Source organism: Gobius niger, assembly GCF_951799975.1.
Source record: "Gobius niger genome assembly, chromosome: 2".
Lineage (NCBI taxonomy): Eukaryota > Metazoa > Chordata > Actinopteri > Gobiiformes > Gobiidae > Gobius > Gobius niger.
This window is the reverse complement of record NC_136853.1, coordinates 27347524-27361577: the sequence shown is the minus strand read 5'-3', so window position 1 is coordinate 27361577 and position 14054 is coordinate 27347524. Positions and strand designations below refer to the sequence as shown.

The 14054-nt window shown below is 40.2% G+C and overlaps 1 protein-coding gene across 1 annotated transcript in view; it reads left to right on the top strand.

The window, feature by feature from the left end:
- Positions 1-412: 412 nt before the first annotated feature.
- Positions 413-14054, top strand: part of ror2 (receptor tyrosine kinase-like orphan receptor 2) — a 34182-nt gene continuing 20540 nt past the window's right edge. The window contains exon 1 of the mRNA XM_079551331.1: positions 413-801. Within this exon, the coding sequence (XP_079407457.1) occupies positions 738-801 (64 nt within the window). The 5' untranslated portion in view covers positions 413-737. The remainder of the gene's footprint in view (positions 802-14054) is intronic.

Genomic DNA, 14054 nt, shown 5'->3' with positions numbered 1-14054 from the left:
AGCCTCAGATCATGGAAATCCTCTGCCAAATGAACAGGTCTGTGCTTTATTCATGAGGAGCAGCTCCATGAAGCAGAGGAACAAGATTAAATATAATTCTAATGAATATCATCAATGCAAAGTCGACAATTTAGTCGACTAAATTGACATGCAATTTTAATCGACTAAAACTAAACTAAAATCGAAAAGTTTTTTTTGACTAAATCTTGACTAAAATTAAATTACATTTTAGTCAAAAGACTAAAACTAAAATAAAATATGTTGTCAAAATTAACACTGCCTCCGATGAAAAAAAAAAAAGGTAGTGCAACGTTTATCGGTACAGTATTGAATTGCTCTGTTCAATATTGTATGTCCCCTATGTGCCCTATAGATGGCGCTGGGATACGTCTTTAAAGTTGCGCGTGCGAGAAAGCGCGTGCAGCCCCCCCCTCTCAAACTCCAGGGTTTCAGTGCATGGGGCCACTTGAGGATCATCAGCTTTGGGAGAGAGTGCGTCGCTCGACATCCTCGCCGGACTCGCACCTCTTTTACGGGATGAACGCACCTTTGTCTCCAGCTCTGAAGTCGTGTCTGTCCCGCACAAAGTTCATGTTGCACCTCGCGACCTGAGAGCCCTTCTTCCTCCGCGGGATCAGAAGCAAGAGGCGAGCCTAAAGGCGAAGGGTCACTTTTACTGCATGTGACAAAAACTCCACTTACATAGAAGAGAGCGTAACGTTGAGTTTTCTGGCGCTATGGCCAGTTTAACCAGGACCTTATTGTGGATGTTCATTTTCCCTCTGATCCTGGGCTGCCAAGGTAAGTTCCTTTATTCTTCTCTTACACTTGGGAATAAGCGGGGTGATGCTGCACCAGACAGTCTACTTTCTGCAAACGATTCTCCAGCTGGTTTTAAAATGCTAAGGTTGATTTGACCCAACTTTCCAATTTCCATACTAGTTTACATGGCGTTTAACCTCAGCGGGGCCGATTCTAAGTTATCCAAACTGTTTTCTGAGGCAAAGGATAAGGCATTTGAGTTGTATTCGTTCATCTTGGCTTCAGTGGGTGGTATGCCTTTAGTTCCACTGTATGCCTTGTGTCTTCTTTAGATTAAAATGCCCTCCCATGCCCCGGTTTTGGGTAAAAGATGGTGGTGCGTTTGGGGCGGGGGTCCTCTCCCGCAGGTTTCTGCCCCACTCAAAGCCTTTGTCTTTGCTGCGCTTGTTGACATGCGTCTCAGCAGCGCGCACACTTGATTAAGGTGCCTGTGTCAGACTCAAAGGGCCTCTGTGGCAGTGTCATGTTAATTGGAGGAGCATAGCTTGAGGTGATCTCGCACCGTTGTCAGTCATGCTAATGCCTTTACTCCCGCTGCAGGGGTGCGCACCGCTGAGATTTCCTGATGCGCCTCTGAGGACGACACCATTTGGTCTAAAGTGAAAGGGCCAGGGGGCAGGGGTCGGGAGGGCTTAATCATTAGCACCTTTTCCCCCCCAGTTTGGTCCCAGCATTTGATTTCTACTGTGACCGCACTGCTGTGTCCATAAAGTGAATGGTTACAAGAATACCACAACTGACTCATTCTGCAGTTTGATGGAGTGATTTAATATAGAGCATCATATTTGACATCAACAGGTAACTGAATCTCTTAAGCCCCGCCTGAACCAAGCACATTTTCTCCAGTTCAGCTTTACCTAAATCTAAAAGCTTCTGGACTGGAGATTGCAGCCTATAGGCCACTGTAATGCCTCATTTGAAAGCTAAGGCCTACAAAACTGATTTAAATCGATCTTTTTCCTTCGTCACTTTTTTTCATTTTTTTTCCTCCATTGCTTTTTTGTCACCTTTTCACGGGTAAAGAGGTTAAGGAGGCCAGAGTTACCAACTAAATAAAGGCCTTTTAGATGATGATTTGGATGATGTGGCACGGCTGTTGGATATAGGACCAGGGAACCCCTTCAGAGCGAGGCTGTGCATTAATGAACAGAAACAAGCCTGGACTCAGGACTGAATGGGCCCAGTCCTTCCTTTGCAGTCGTGCAGAGTCTATACCAGCTTGATCCAGCTGAGGTTACAGTCACAGCACGTCATACGTCTACAATGCTGTTATAACAATAGCTTTTGTGTTTACTGTAGCTGCCAAGAAAGATGGACCAGCATCTCGCCTCAATAGAGATGAGATGCTAAAAAGCGTGGAAAGCGACAGCACCAGCTGAAACCTGTCTGCAAAAGACTTGTACACTTTCATTGTGCTGCACTGGGAACTTGGGGCTGTGATCTGGAAGTGGAAAGAACAACTCTGTTGGTTTTAGAAATAAGAGAATCCAGCTACCTGAATAGCCCAACCAATCTCCAGACCTGAATATAAAGTCTAATGACATAAAAGATATGGGGCATTCAATATGAGAGACAAAAAGAGTAAAATCAAGTCAACAATTTATTTGTTAAAACCCATGATTCAGCCAAGTGTCAGGATCACCTGAACCAGAGGTCCCAGCTTTATATATATAGACTTTTATAATTGGCAGTAAACACTTAACCCAGGGACAATAGTTAAACACTGCAGCTAATACTCTTCTGTGCCTGCCAATCAAACTAATAAGTTCAATAAATAAATAAATAATACCAAAGCTTCATGATTAATGCAGAGAAGAATGGGTCAAAGATCACAAGCATGCGAATAGTCTCCCAGCACGGCAGGGTTCTGAAACATTCATGACCAACAAATTCTTTTGTAGAAGAAGAACTTTATTTATATTGCGCCTTTCACAGTCACTCACTTTTACATGAGACGATTATACATTCACTCCACACTCGGTGGTGTTCAGTTTCCCCTGGGGGAGAAACGCTGTGGTGACTGCACACATCGGCGCCACTGTGTACAAAATATTAAATTAAGATGAATGTTCAATAAATGTTTTCCTGCCTTTTCACCTTATTATCATGCATGCCATGTTTTATGGACATGTATTGCTCTGATTGTGGATTATTTGGGTACAGTCAGTTGCACCTTAAGAAATATTTATTCTATGTAATACTGCCTCAACACAAAGATCACCATTTCAGCAGTTCATGACTGTGCTCACCCTGCTCTCCCCTAGTCCCACATGAGAGGGTTCTCTCGCTGGTTTCTTCGTTTATACATTTGAATGCTTTTGACGCTGCTTTTGAAACAAGTGTGCACTTCTTTATAGCTCATATCTTTCCTCTGTTTTCGAAGTTCCCTTTCCTTGATGTTTTGTTTATTTCCTGTGACACAAATAAAACAGCGGGAGAGCGTGATTGTTATGAAGTCTCTTCATGAGTTCGGGGGAACACACTTGAAGAAACTCACATTAGTTTACAGTTACCGCCTTTGTTATGGCCGATCCCTCCACAGGGCAGCTGTGGCCACAATAGTTTACCATCACCAAGTTTGGTGTGAATGAATAATGCACAAAATTGCACAGCATCTTTAAGCATCTGGAAAAGCAGCACTATATAAGTCTAATACATTATCATTATTATGTAACTTACGGTTATAGGTCAAGAAATTAGCATATAAACATGGAATTGCTTACTTACTACCTTTTTTAAAAGCCGCACCCGAGTTCATAGTAGGTCCTTCTCCTGAACATAAAATACATTGCCCCACCTGATGATGTCATTTCCATGTAGCTTCATTGATCTTGTTCTAATCATTTCAGTAATGAAATTGCCTCCAATACACAGCATTTCTTGGTAATGCTTTATTCGGACTGAAGATAATAATAACTGTATCATTGCTGTGGCTTCCAAAAGTGCCAAAGCAGGTCTTAATAAAGTAAAATACAGGACCTTAAGCTCTTGCAATTCATCTGGAGATAAGCTCAAACAGTCTGTGTCTTTCATGTACCTGAAGGTTAAAGTTCAGCTTGTTTGTCGATGGTGTCGTGTGTGTACTTTCCCAGATGTTCCCTTGTAGTAGTGGTGGTCTGGACGAGAAATGACCACTTGGTGACCCTAAACATTAGCATGAAAGTGGAAGGATTTGCTGTTAGCAAAAAGGATCTCTTTGGTTCATTGTGTTCACATATCTTTTGAGTCTTGCATACTAAGTCATATAATGTCCAACGCATGCAGCTATTCAGTTTTATCTCATCAATCTGAAGGATTTATTATATTTTACCTTTACTTAACCAGGAAAGTCCCACTGAGATCAGGAGTCTCATTTCCAGGGGCATCCTGGTCCCAAAGGTGAACCTCTTGTCCATGTTTTCAGCGGTTAAGCTAACCTCTGCACCACCGTCCTTTTCTCAGTATCCAGAATTGAGTTTTACATTTTATTATCACCATGACAATGCTACGTTTCCATCGCAGTTATAGTAACTCACACCAAAACCCTGGACTTTGTTTCTTTTGAACCGCTCACAGCTCTCAGCAGCCTCTCATCAAAGGGGGAGCACGGCATTTAAAAGTTTGGAGCTGACTGGTTCATTGACCCAACACAGACGCCCTGAGCTCTGCATGTTTTCTCACACAGTGTCAGCTTAATGATCACAACGCTATCCCCTCTGTAAGTATGTGGCGACAGAAACTCACACTCAAAATCACAAATAAAGCCATAAACCCCCGAGCAAACAACTGAGCACGGGGGGATTTTGAAGTCTTTGTTTGTTTACACGATGTGACAAAACAGAGAAATGGTTATCAGGAAGTGCGGTGTTGTTTGGTGGTATGTTCCAGGTCTGCTTCACATTATAATGCTGTTGAATCTGGGACTAATTAGCCAGCTGCAGGACATTCCCATGGACAGGCCTCAATGTGGGGTGACGGGTGGACTTTTGAGCAGGATAGGTGCACACAGTCTTCCATTGGCTGTAAGCAAAGACAATGTTTCTCTTTCCACGTCCAAAACCAAGTGTAAATAAGGACAAAACATGGACTTCACTAAACCAGGTGTTGTTTTGAGTCTAACACAAGTAGACAACTTACTAAAGTAGGACTTAAGCTTTTGCTCTACATAGGGCCGGGTAATGTAATTATGATAAGTAATATCTGTACCTTAAAATGTGTAAAAAGAAAGCAGTCACGTGTCCGAAGCTTTTAAACCAAATGACATTTACTGAAGTGTTGATTGAAAAGTGTAACAGTGAACAGTGTAAGAATTCAAATTATTGCGATACTTCAAAAAGTATCAATACTTCAAAACTCAGCATAAAGTTTTGCAATCTGATTTTTTTGTCCCAGCCCTGGTTGTACATGAATTTTCTGTAGCCAAAAAAAATTGCTGCATTTTATAAATATTAGAAGTAAAGTTAAATAGCGGAGCCTTCATTCAGAGTACTAATAACAACGTTGTCAAGCCAAACGCTCTCATCATTGCTAATAGATAAATATGTCCATTCTGACACCCATGGATTATTGATTAATCTCATATGTACTACAATACTACGGCTGCACTTCTGGAAACAGATATCGATTCGCAATTTTCCCAGCAATTATTTCAATTGCAATTAGATTTGCAAATTGTGCATTTCAGAGCGTTTGTGGAGGCCTACACTACAGGGTTGGCAGGTATTTATACTTAACAAGATCCCTTGGATACAATAGAGCAGGGGTCCCCAACTAAATCAGAAAAAAAATCTTTTGTAACTTTCAACATACTGTATGTCCAGGGTCCGGCAGTCATTGTTCTTGAAAATGTTAAAACATGAGCACAGGTTGTCTATTTACATAGCAGAGCTAATCAATCATTTTGCCATTTTATTTCAATGTCACTCAAATTGTTTAGATAATTTTGAATTCAGCCTTAGAAATTAAGTATATTGAGAGGATGAAAAGGCTTTGGGGTCCGGACTAAAGCATCTGAAGGTCCGGATCTGGACCCAGGTCCGCCAGTTGGAGACCCCTGCAATAGAGTTATATAGCACTGCCTAAATAATTCTTCAAGGCCTTTAGGGAGGAGACTGCAAAATCCACAGGGCAGGTCCAGTCAGCTTAAGAACAGTTTTATCCACCAGGCTTTATCCATCAGGAAGCTGAACTCCCTCCCTTCCCTGCCCTCCCTGTGTGCGCCCACCCCCTCACCCACCACCCCCTGCCCCACACCAGGGAAAACTTTGATTCATATGAATTGACAATAGAATCTTGAATCTTTGAATAATTCAGCATCAAATGGTGATTTCAATTCGAATGCGCTGAATTGTGCAGCCAGACTCTATAACGAGACCATTATATTTTATACCATGATTGCTCTCCAAACATATCTGAGGAACACAATGGCAACATGCACTGCTAATTAGAGTAGGAAAGCCGAGGAGGAGATGGGGCCCAGCTGTGTGTCGGAGGAAAGGCAGTATAAGGCAGAACATGCTGCAGACCACTTTGATGCTCTAACCTTGTGTAAGGCTGTATGTGGGTCAGTGAATGGGCCCCAATCACTGTTAAAGCTGAGATGATGAAGACATTTATGGCTGTGGTATGCACCGCTTTATAATGTGCTGAGCAGCTATGTCAAGCATGCATTTTATTACTATAGTCCAGGGACCTGAAGTACACAGCTTTTTGGACTGTTGAGCTGCACAATATATCGCAAAAGTATGTTTTTGCAGTATTAGGCTATAACTGTATCAGAAGAAGCCACAATATATCGAAAAGCCACTAAAATCTTTCATCTGACTGAGATTGACGTGGCTTTTGAACCTAAAATGAAAACTGTGTGGAGCTTAATGTGCAACAGTTCAGTTTTAGTTGTTCAATTTCATCCTTTTATTTGGGTCCAGATTTAGCCTTTTTTAAGTCTTGTTTTGACACAAATGGCTGAAGAATAAACTACTTAAGAGTTGTTTTAGATTCAATGGAACATACCGTGTTGAAAAGGTTTTGTAAAATAATTATCAACATAACGCATACCTGCTGTATCACAGATTTTTTTCCATTTCGTGCAGCTCTAGTCCTCACCTTGAGAAACAGACCTTAAAGTTAAACCAAATGCTCTAAATGTGGAAAACAGCGAGATAAAGCACCACATTTTGAGTTAAACATGTGTCTTTGTAACGTGAGATGGGCCATTGGGTGGTTTGAGCATTGAGCGTGATAACAATCTAGTGATAAAACTTCAAAGAGTGATAATGCTGAGTGCGCCTCATTAGCCTGTGTGATCCTTTATTTATGTTTTGATCATGTGTTTTCATGTGGCGATTCCTACAGAGTTTACATTTTGTTTCTCTTAAAAAAGAAACGTAGTGACGGGAGCTTTAGTACATGACGTTTATTACATGAAAATATAAAAAGTGCAGGTAGTTGCAAATAGACTCGACTTTTTGGATGATTTACTGTAGTATTTGTAATTAGACCAAACGTACTCAGGTGAAGGGAAACGTTTCAAATTTAGAGATATCAATTAGAAACTTTCGCTGTAGATTACCGGCATAAATATGAGATAAAATGTATTGTAAGTTTATGTGTAAAAATGCCCCAAATTTCCATATTTTCGGCAACAAAATCTGAATAATGGATTGAACCAGGTTTAAAGTAATAGTTTTATTTAGATGATATACTACTTTTTCAGAAGGGATTGTGGATCTATCTAGTTTTGTTTTAAAAACTCAATAAATCAGTCCAGGAATTAGATATTAAAAATACCTCTGAAGAAAACTCTGGAAGTGCTACCAGTGTTGGGGGTCACGCATTACAAAAGTAATGATTTACAAATGTATCACTTTTTTCAGTAACTAAGGAATGTAACATATTACTTACAAAAAAAACAGAACTATATCAGTTATTACAATTCTCGAGTTACAAGTGAAATTAAATATTTGAATGAAAAAATGCCAAACTCCCCCCAAATAAAAGTTGGACACTGGTGTATCTGCAGTTGTAACAAACAAAACATGAGGGAATGGGAATAGCAAAGCAAATCTTTGGCTGCACTTTTGCTCGGTGGCTTTATTACTATTTTCAGTTTATATTTTCCCAGAAGTAACTCAGAAGTAACTAAAAGTAGTGTAACTCAGTTACATTTCTGGAACAGTAATATGTAATACAAGCATATTACATTTTTAAAGCTTTAACTACCAATATAGAATATATTACAATTATAAAGTAACTTGCCCAACACTGAGTGCTACTAATGTGGAGATATTTTCGGACCAATATGCGAAAAATGCATTTAGAGAATAAATCTGTGAGAAACATTGAATCAGTGCAATAATTATGTTGAGTTTTTGAGAAGATAAAGTTGTTTGTTTGTCTGTTGGGGTACCTGACCTTTTGTATCTGAATATGTCGTAAACACAGCAAAAAAAAAAAAAAACAGATCTTGTTGCATTGTCTTCACTTCATTTGTTTATTAAAGGGGCTAGATGCAAGCTGGTCATTTTTATACTCACTACTGCCACCTCAGGTCTTATGCGTAACTGCAGTTTCTATATTAAACTTGTGCATGACGACACTTAACACCTTTTTGAGTGACAGGATTTTAGAGGCAGTTGTGGTGAACAGGTCTGAGCTCATTCTACACATTAGGAACATGCTGGGACATGTAGGGGGAGGAAAATACATCATTTGAACATTTTTAAACTCTGTATAGTCCCTTTAAGTGATGTACGACAGTCCCCTCTGCTCGTCTTTGACTTCTTCACAGTTTTCTAAGAAGTACCAAATTGTGTACTGCATTGGCAAAGGAGTTTGTTCGCACCACATGTACATTGTGAGTTTGAGTTTTGGCCTCAACACTGAAAGTCTCTCTCTGGCACTCCCCTCTGTTTGATGTTTTACTGTCCAGTCGAATAGATGAAAAAGTGTAGACATTCTTACCAAATTGACAGGAAAAGATTAAAAGCTTCCCCGAACATTGCGTGGGGAGACGAGGGGCAGACACAACACTCGTTTCTGCTTTCACACTCTGCTCCACGGCTTTGTGTCGGCTGGTTTTATCAGTTGTTTGGTTAGGGCCACCTCTTGAACTGGGTTACATAAATTGTGTAGTGTTTGGCTTCATGGATGGCTCCACCCCTTCGCAAAGGTCAAGAGTAACGCAGTAACTTGTGCTGTTTGGTCAAGCTACAGTATCTTAAGTGCTATTGTGGATGATGCAGCTTTTCCCAGAAGAAGAGAATGGCCAAACATTGTGTGGTGTTTTTAATCTGCGCTGATTCAAACATGTGGCTCTAATGGTGTGTTTGGACGATCGCATGCTCGGAGCCACAGGCTGCGCTCCTCAGTCTGCTCATAATTATCCTGTTAAAGCGTCCCAGGATGTGTTCTCATGTTTTATTGTGCATACTTCCTAACCTGTGTAACCGTCCTTGCGGGGCCTTTCTTGCATTGATGTGTATGTATTAATCCAGGCACATTTCTCAGCTGAATCAGTTATCGTTTCTAAACATGAACATGCCCCCTCTTCAAAATCACTGTTTGTTAACCCCATAACCCCCGCCTGAACTGGTTCTCCTGTTCGGCTTTACCCAAATCTAAAAGCTTCAAAAAAGCATCAAAATAGTGACAAAAACGTGGCAAAAATGTAAGAAAAATAAATAAATGAAAAAAGAATGAAAAAACATGACACAAAAGCGACACAAAAAAAATAGACAAAAAAGTGACAAAAATCTGGCAAAAAAACATGACAAAAAAAGTGATGGAAAAAGCCATAAAAGTGACGCTAAAAAGTGACAAAACCCCTAAAAAACATGACAAAAATACGGCGAAAACCAGACAAAAAAGTTACAATCAGATTCGTTGGTCTTGGCTTTCAAATGAGGCATTACACTGTTGCTCTCCAGTCGAGAAGCTTTTAGATTTGGGTAAAGCCAAACTGGAGAAAATAATCCCTAATTAAACACATACCTGGTGTGTTTGTTGGTTTCTTCTGTTTCTGTCTCCACTGCGACTTAGGCCACACCCACCTTGCTTCCCCCTCCTACTCCAGGAAGTTCTTACCAATGGTGGTTTATCCATCACCTGTCATGTTAATAACATAAATGTCACAATAGCTTAGAAACAGCTGCTGTTCAAAGGACTGTGGTTATTGCTAATATCAGCTGTCCATTCACTGATTATTTTATTATCACCAACTGGGGCTTTGGATAAGACTCCTAGAATAACATGCAGATCTACAGTGGAGACAGAGGAGGTGGTCAGACAGAGTGAACTCTCGTCATGAGGAGGGACAGCTCCTATAAAAGCCGCCTGCAGTCGGCCGTGGCTCTGTGGAAATATGTTAACAGCAAACTTGTCAAGCTAATAGCCTCTCCCCCTTCCTCTTGCAGATGCTTTCTTAATCATAGTCCACAGACCAAAAAGCACACGGAAATTTAGAGTTGTCCATTTTGCTTAAAGGCAAACCTGTTTTGACATACACTGCTGCCTGCAGTTAAAAGCATATGAGATGATTCACACTTACATTGTTTGGTCTTCCAACTATTTGTGCACACGTTAAAGGAGTCAAGCTGTGAAGATTTTAAAGCATAATCTACTCACGTGACTTAAATTCAACTTGCATGGCCATCTCCAGCTTTTCTCCTGTTGATATGGTGGCGGCGGGGGGTGGGGGGGGCAATAAAGTGCAAATGACTCAGCTCGTCCTCCCATCACAACCTTGCCCCTCACATTTATTGTCTTGTCTTTGAGCCTCCAAATGGTCAAATATTTGAAGGGAAGTGGCTACGCTTTTTATGAGCCGGCCATTGTTGTTTTAACTCAGTCACGGGGATGGGGTTACCAGGCGAGCGCTGCCCTGGAGATGGGGGGGCTTACAGGGTGGAAGATAGTATCAGAGGCGGCCAAAGGGAAATTCCACTGTAGCCAACAGATACCATCTTACCACATTATCACGGCAAAGCCCACTTCTTACATTCATTTTACGATGAGCGGCACGGGCGCCGTGTCAGCTCTGCGCGGGGAGTTGCTTTGCTTTGGGTGACGGCTTGGACTTTTGTAGTTTCAGGGCCGCAACATTATCCATAGATAGGGCTGGGCAATATGGACCAAAAGTCATATCCTGATATATTTTGGTTCAATATCGATGTACGATATATCCTGATATTTTTTCCGCAAAGTGAGAGCTGTGAAATGAAATGTTCAGTCAAAGTCAAATACGAGTATTGAAAACTCACTATCGATGTAAACATAAACACTGTATAACAAAATTTAAATAAAAAAAATAAAAATAATTTAAATTAAAATTGCCTAGAAAATAAAATAGGGCAGCATTTATACATAAAGAGATAACAAAATAAAGTGCTCAGTTTAAGAATAAGATAAACTTTTTTTTAAACCATCTTGGGACTACATGTTTCTTTTTGTTAATTTAATAGTTTATTTGAATTTTAAATATCCCGATATACACGATGTGGTCTAACTCCATATCTCATTTAAAAATATATTGATATATCTTAAATATCGATGTATCGCCCAGCCCCATCTATAGATACAGATCCATAGATCTCTGGAATCGCCCATATATGGTCATGTTAGAAAGCAGTTAAGGGGGAAAACAAAGGGGAGAAAAATCTTCACTTGCTCCAATTATTCAAAAACTACTTTAACAAATGCAGAATTATCAATATATTTTTCAACTGAATAAAGATACAAAGACATGGAGAGGTGTGGCAAAGTGGTTCAACAGCCCATAAATACATAAATAACAGAGAATGCTAACACGCATCATGCTACATGCTAACGCTTGCTATCGTTAGCAACGACTGCCGTTTTTTTCCCACTTCTACTGAACAATCTGCTGTGGGAAAAACATCCATATGGGCCAGATTTACACTTGACTTTGTTTGAATGTGATATTTATATTCTGCCAGAAATGGCTAAAAAGAGTGAAAAAAGATACTTCCTTCCCCCTCGGCGAAGCCACGCCCCCTTATATGACGCAACGCCGTCTGTATCGCAAGAGGCCACAGCACAGTATATCGCAAAATCACTGAGGTCTTCTTTGACTGAAACTTGCACCATTTTTTGCAAATACAGCCGTTTAAGAAGCAGTTTTGGTCAGAATTTTATTGAAAGAAACTGCTACTATACTGAGGCCACTTCTCGAAACTACGTCTAACACATCGATTTTAAGATTCACATTTTTGCCCCTGAGGTAAAAATAGTATGACCTGATAATGAGCAACAGTATAAGGTATGCATTATAATAGCGTACATAACCCAGTGAAAATCTGGTAGGTCTGTTAAACGGGTGAGACAAAATCTCATGACACAAAGTGGCTATTGTTATTTCCACTCGCCTGTTGTTTGCACACATTGAGTGCAGACATTTTTCCGATCGTATTAGTCTGAATGTCATTGTTTTTGCGCAGGAGAAGCATCTAGAATGGTGTGTGTGTGTGTGTGTGTGAAACCCTGTACCCGCATAGGATTAGTAAACCAGATAGCTATTTGACTTGTTTGGGACAATCACACATTATCATTTGTCACTCTTAGCAATAGTTTCCATTTGTTTGAAGTAGTGGATTGCATCTGAAAACCTCAGAGCCAACACTTTGCAGCTGCACAGAGCTTTCTTTTTTTCCGATTTTGCAACACTAGATTGTAATCATTTTGTCACAGAATTCTAAAATACATCTCTTTTCAGATTAAGTTTAGGCTGAAAACATACATTGCAGTCTCTTGGCCCTATAAAGTGGCTTCTTGAAGCACTTTTTCATGTCAACTTTCACTCATAAGGAACGTTTTTGGCTAACCTTTTGCCATTGTTGGTACATTTGAATCATTGTTGCTTGGGGGCAGTTTCCCCAGGTAATTACATTGACCCTCTTTTGTTTTATAGTGGGTTATAACTTGACCCTGGGACAATAAAGTGAAGTCTTGGACGGGACGAGCCTGACGACTCGGTAACACCACATTCCATCACATCCAGACTTTCCATCTCCGTCTTAAGCGACTTGGGAGACTATTAATTCAGGATTTCCGTTCTCATTTTTTCCTTGTCTGATTTTGGCCACCCCCCCATAGTTACCCAACTGACCAGACGTCTCTCACTTGTGGCGGTGGTAAAAATGGCTTCTCCTTCAAATTAGAAAGTCGTTTCAGTTTATGGAAGGGCAGTCCTCTTTTCTACTGCTGTTCGTCTGCTACTCTAGTTCAGTTTGGCAGCTTTCGTTTCATATTAAGTATTAAGGCGAGACGTTTTGATCTCTACAAGAGGGGCCCCCGGCTTCACATCGTAGCATTAAAATGTGCGTGGACAAAGCACTTCTCAATATGTCTGTCGCCACCTTCTTGATGAAAAGACAGATTGTTGACATTTCGTAGTTTATGTGAAAGTCGCTGTCGGTCTAAGGTCACAAATGAGGCTCTCATTGCTCCAGCTGCAGGAGAAGTCGCAAGAAGTCAGCAAGTCAGCTTTTTAGATATTATATTTTTAGTCCCACGAATACAAAAAATCTTGCCATATTTCCTATCATAAGGTTTGTAAACATTCAATTGAACAGAAGAATAATACGGGAAACATTTAAGCAAAAGATTGTGTAAAATTCCAGTCAAACCTGGGGATGGATTTGTGTTGAGCAATGTCCTTGAGAGGGTTCTGTCTAAAATGAATAACTATATTTTAGATTTAAAGTGTATATGACTCATTAGACACAATCTTTAATGAAACATAGTTAACACGATTATATTTAAGTTTTCGCTAAAGACACCGACAGGAAGTGACATAGATGAAGGAAAACAATTTTTAATTGTTGCCATGCCAACCATGTTAAGTCAATCGGAAATGAGTCAAACTGCTTTGGAACTTTACCTTTATCTATGTCACTTCCTGTCATCAGCTTAAGAATGCAAATAAAAATAACTTTTCTTCCCAACATTTCTTCATTAAAATTGCTGCTTCACTGAAATAAAATTATAGTTTTGCAACTGATGTTATCCATCTAAATAAACCATATTTTCAAAAGCATTAAAACCTGTCATATGCACTTAAATGCCAGCTTGAATCCTATTTAAAGGAACAGGCCACCGTTTTTCCATACTGAGATAGGTTCTTACCTGAGCTTAGACGAGTTGATGCGTAACTGTCTGGTCTTTACGTGTGCGCTCAGTCACGCAAATGTGGTTAGCATTTAGCCTCTCCCAGAATATAGCTCCAAACTGGGGTG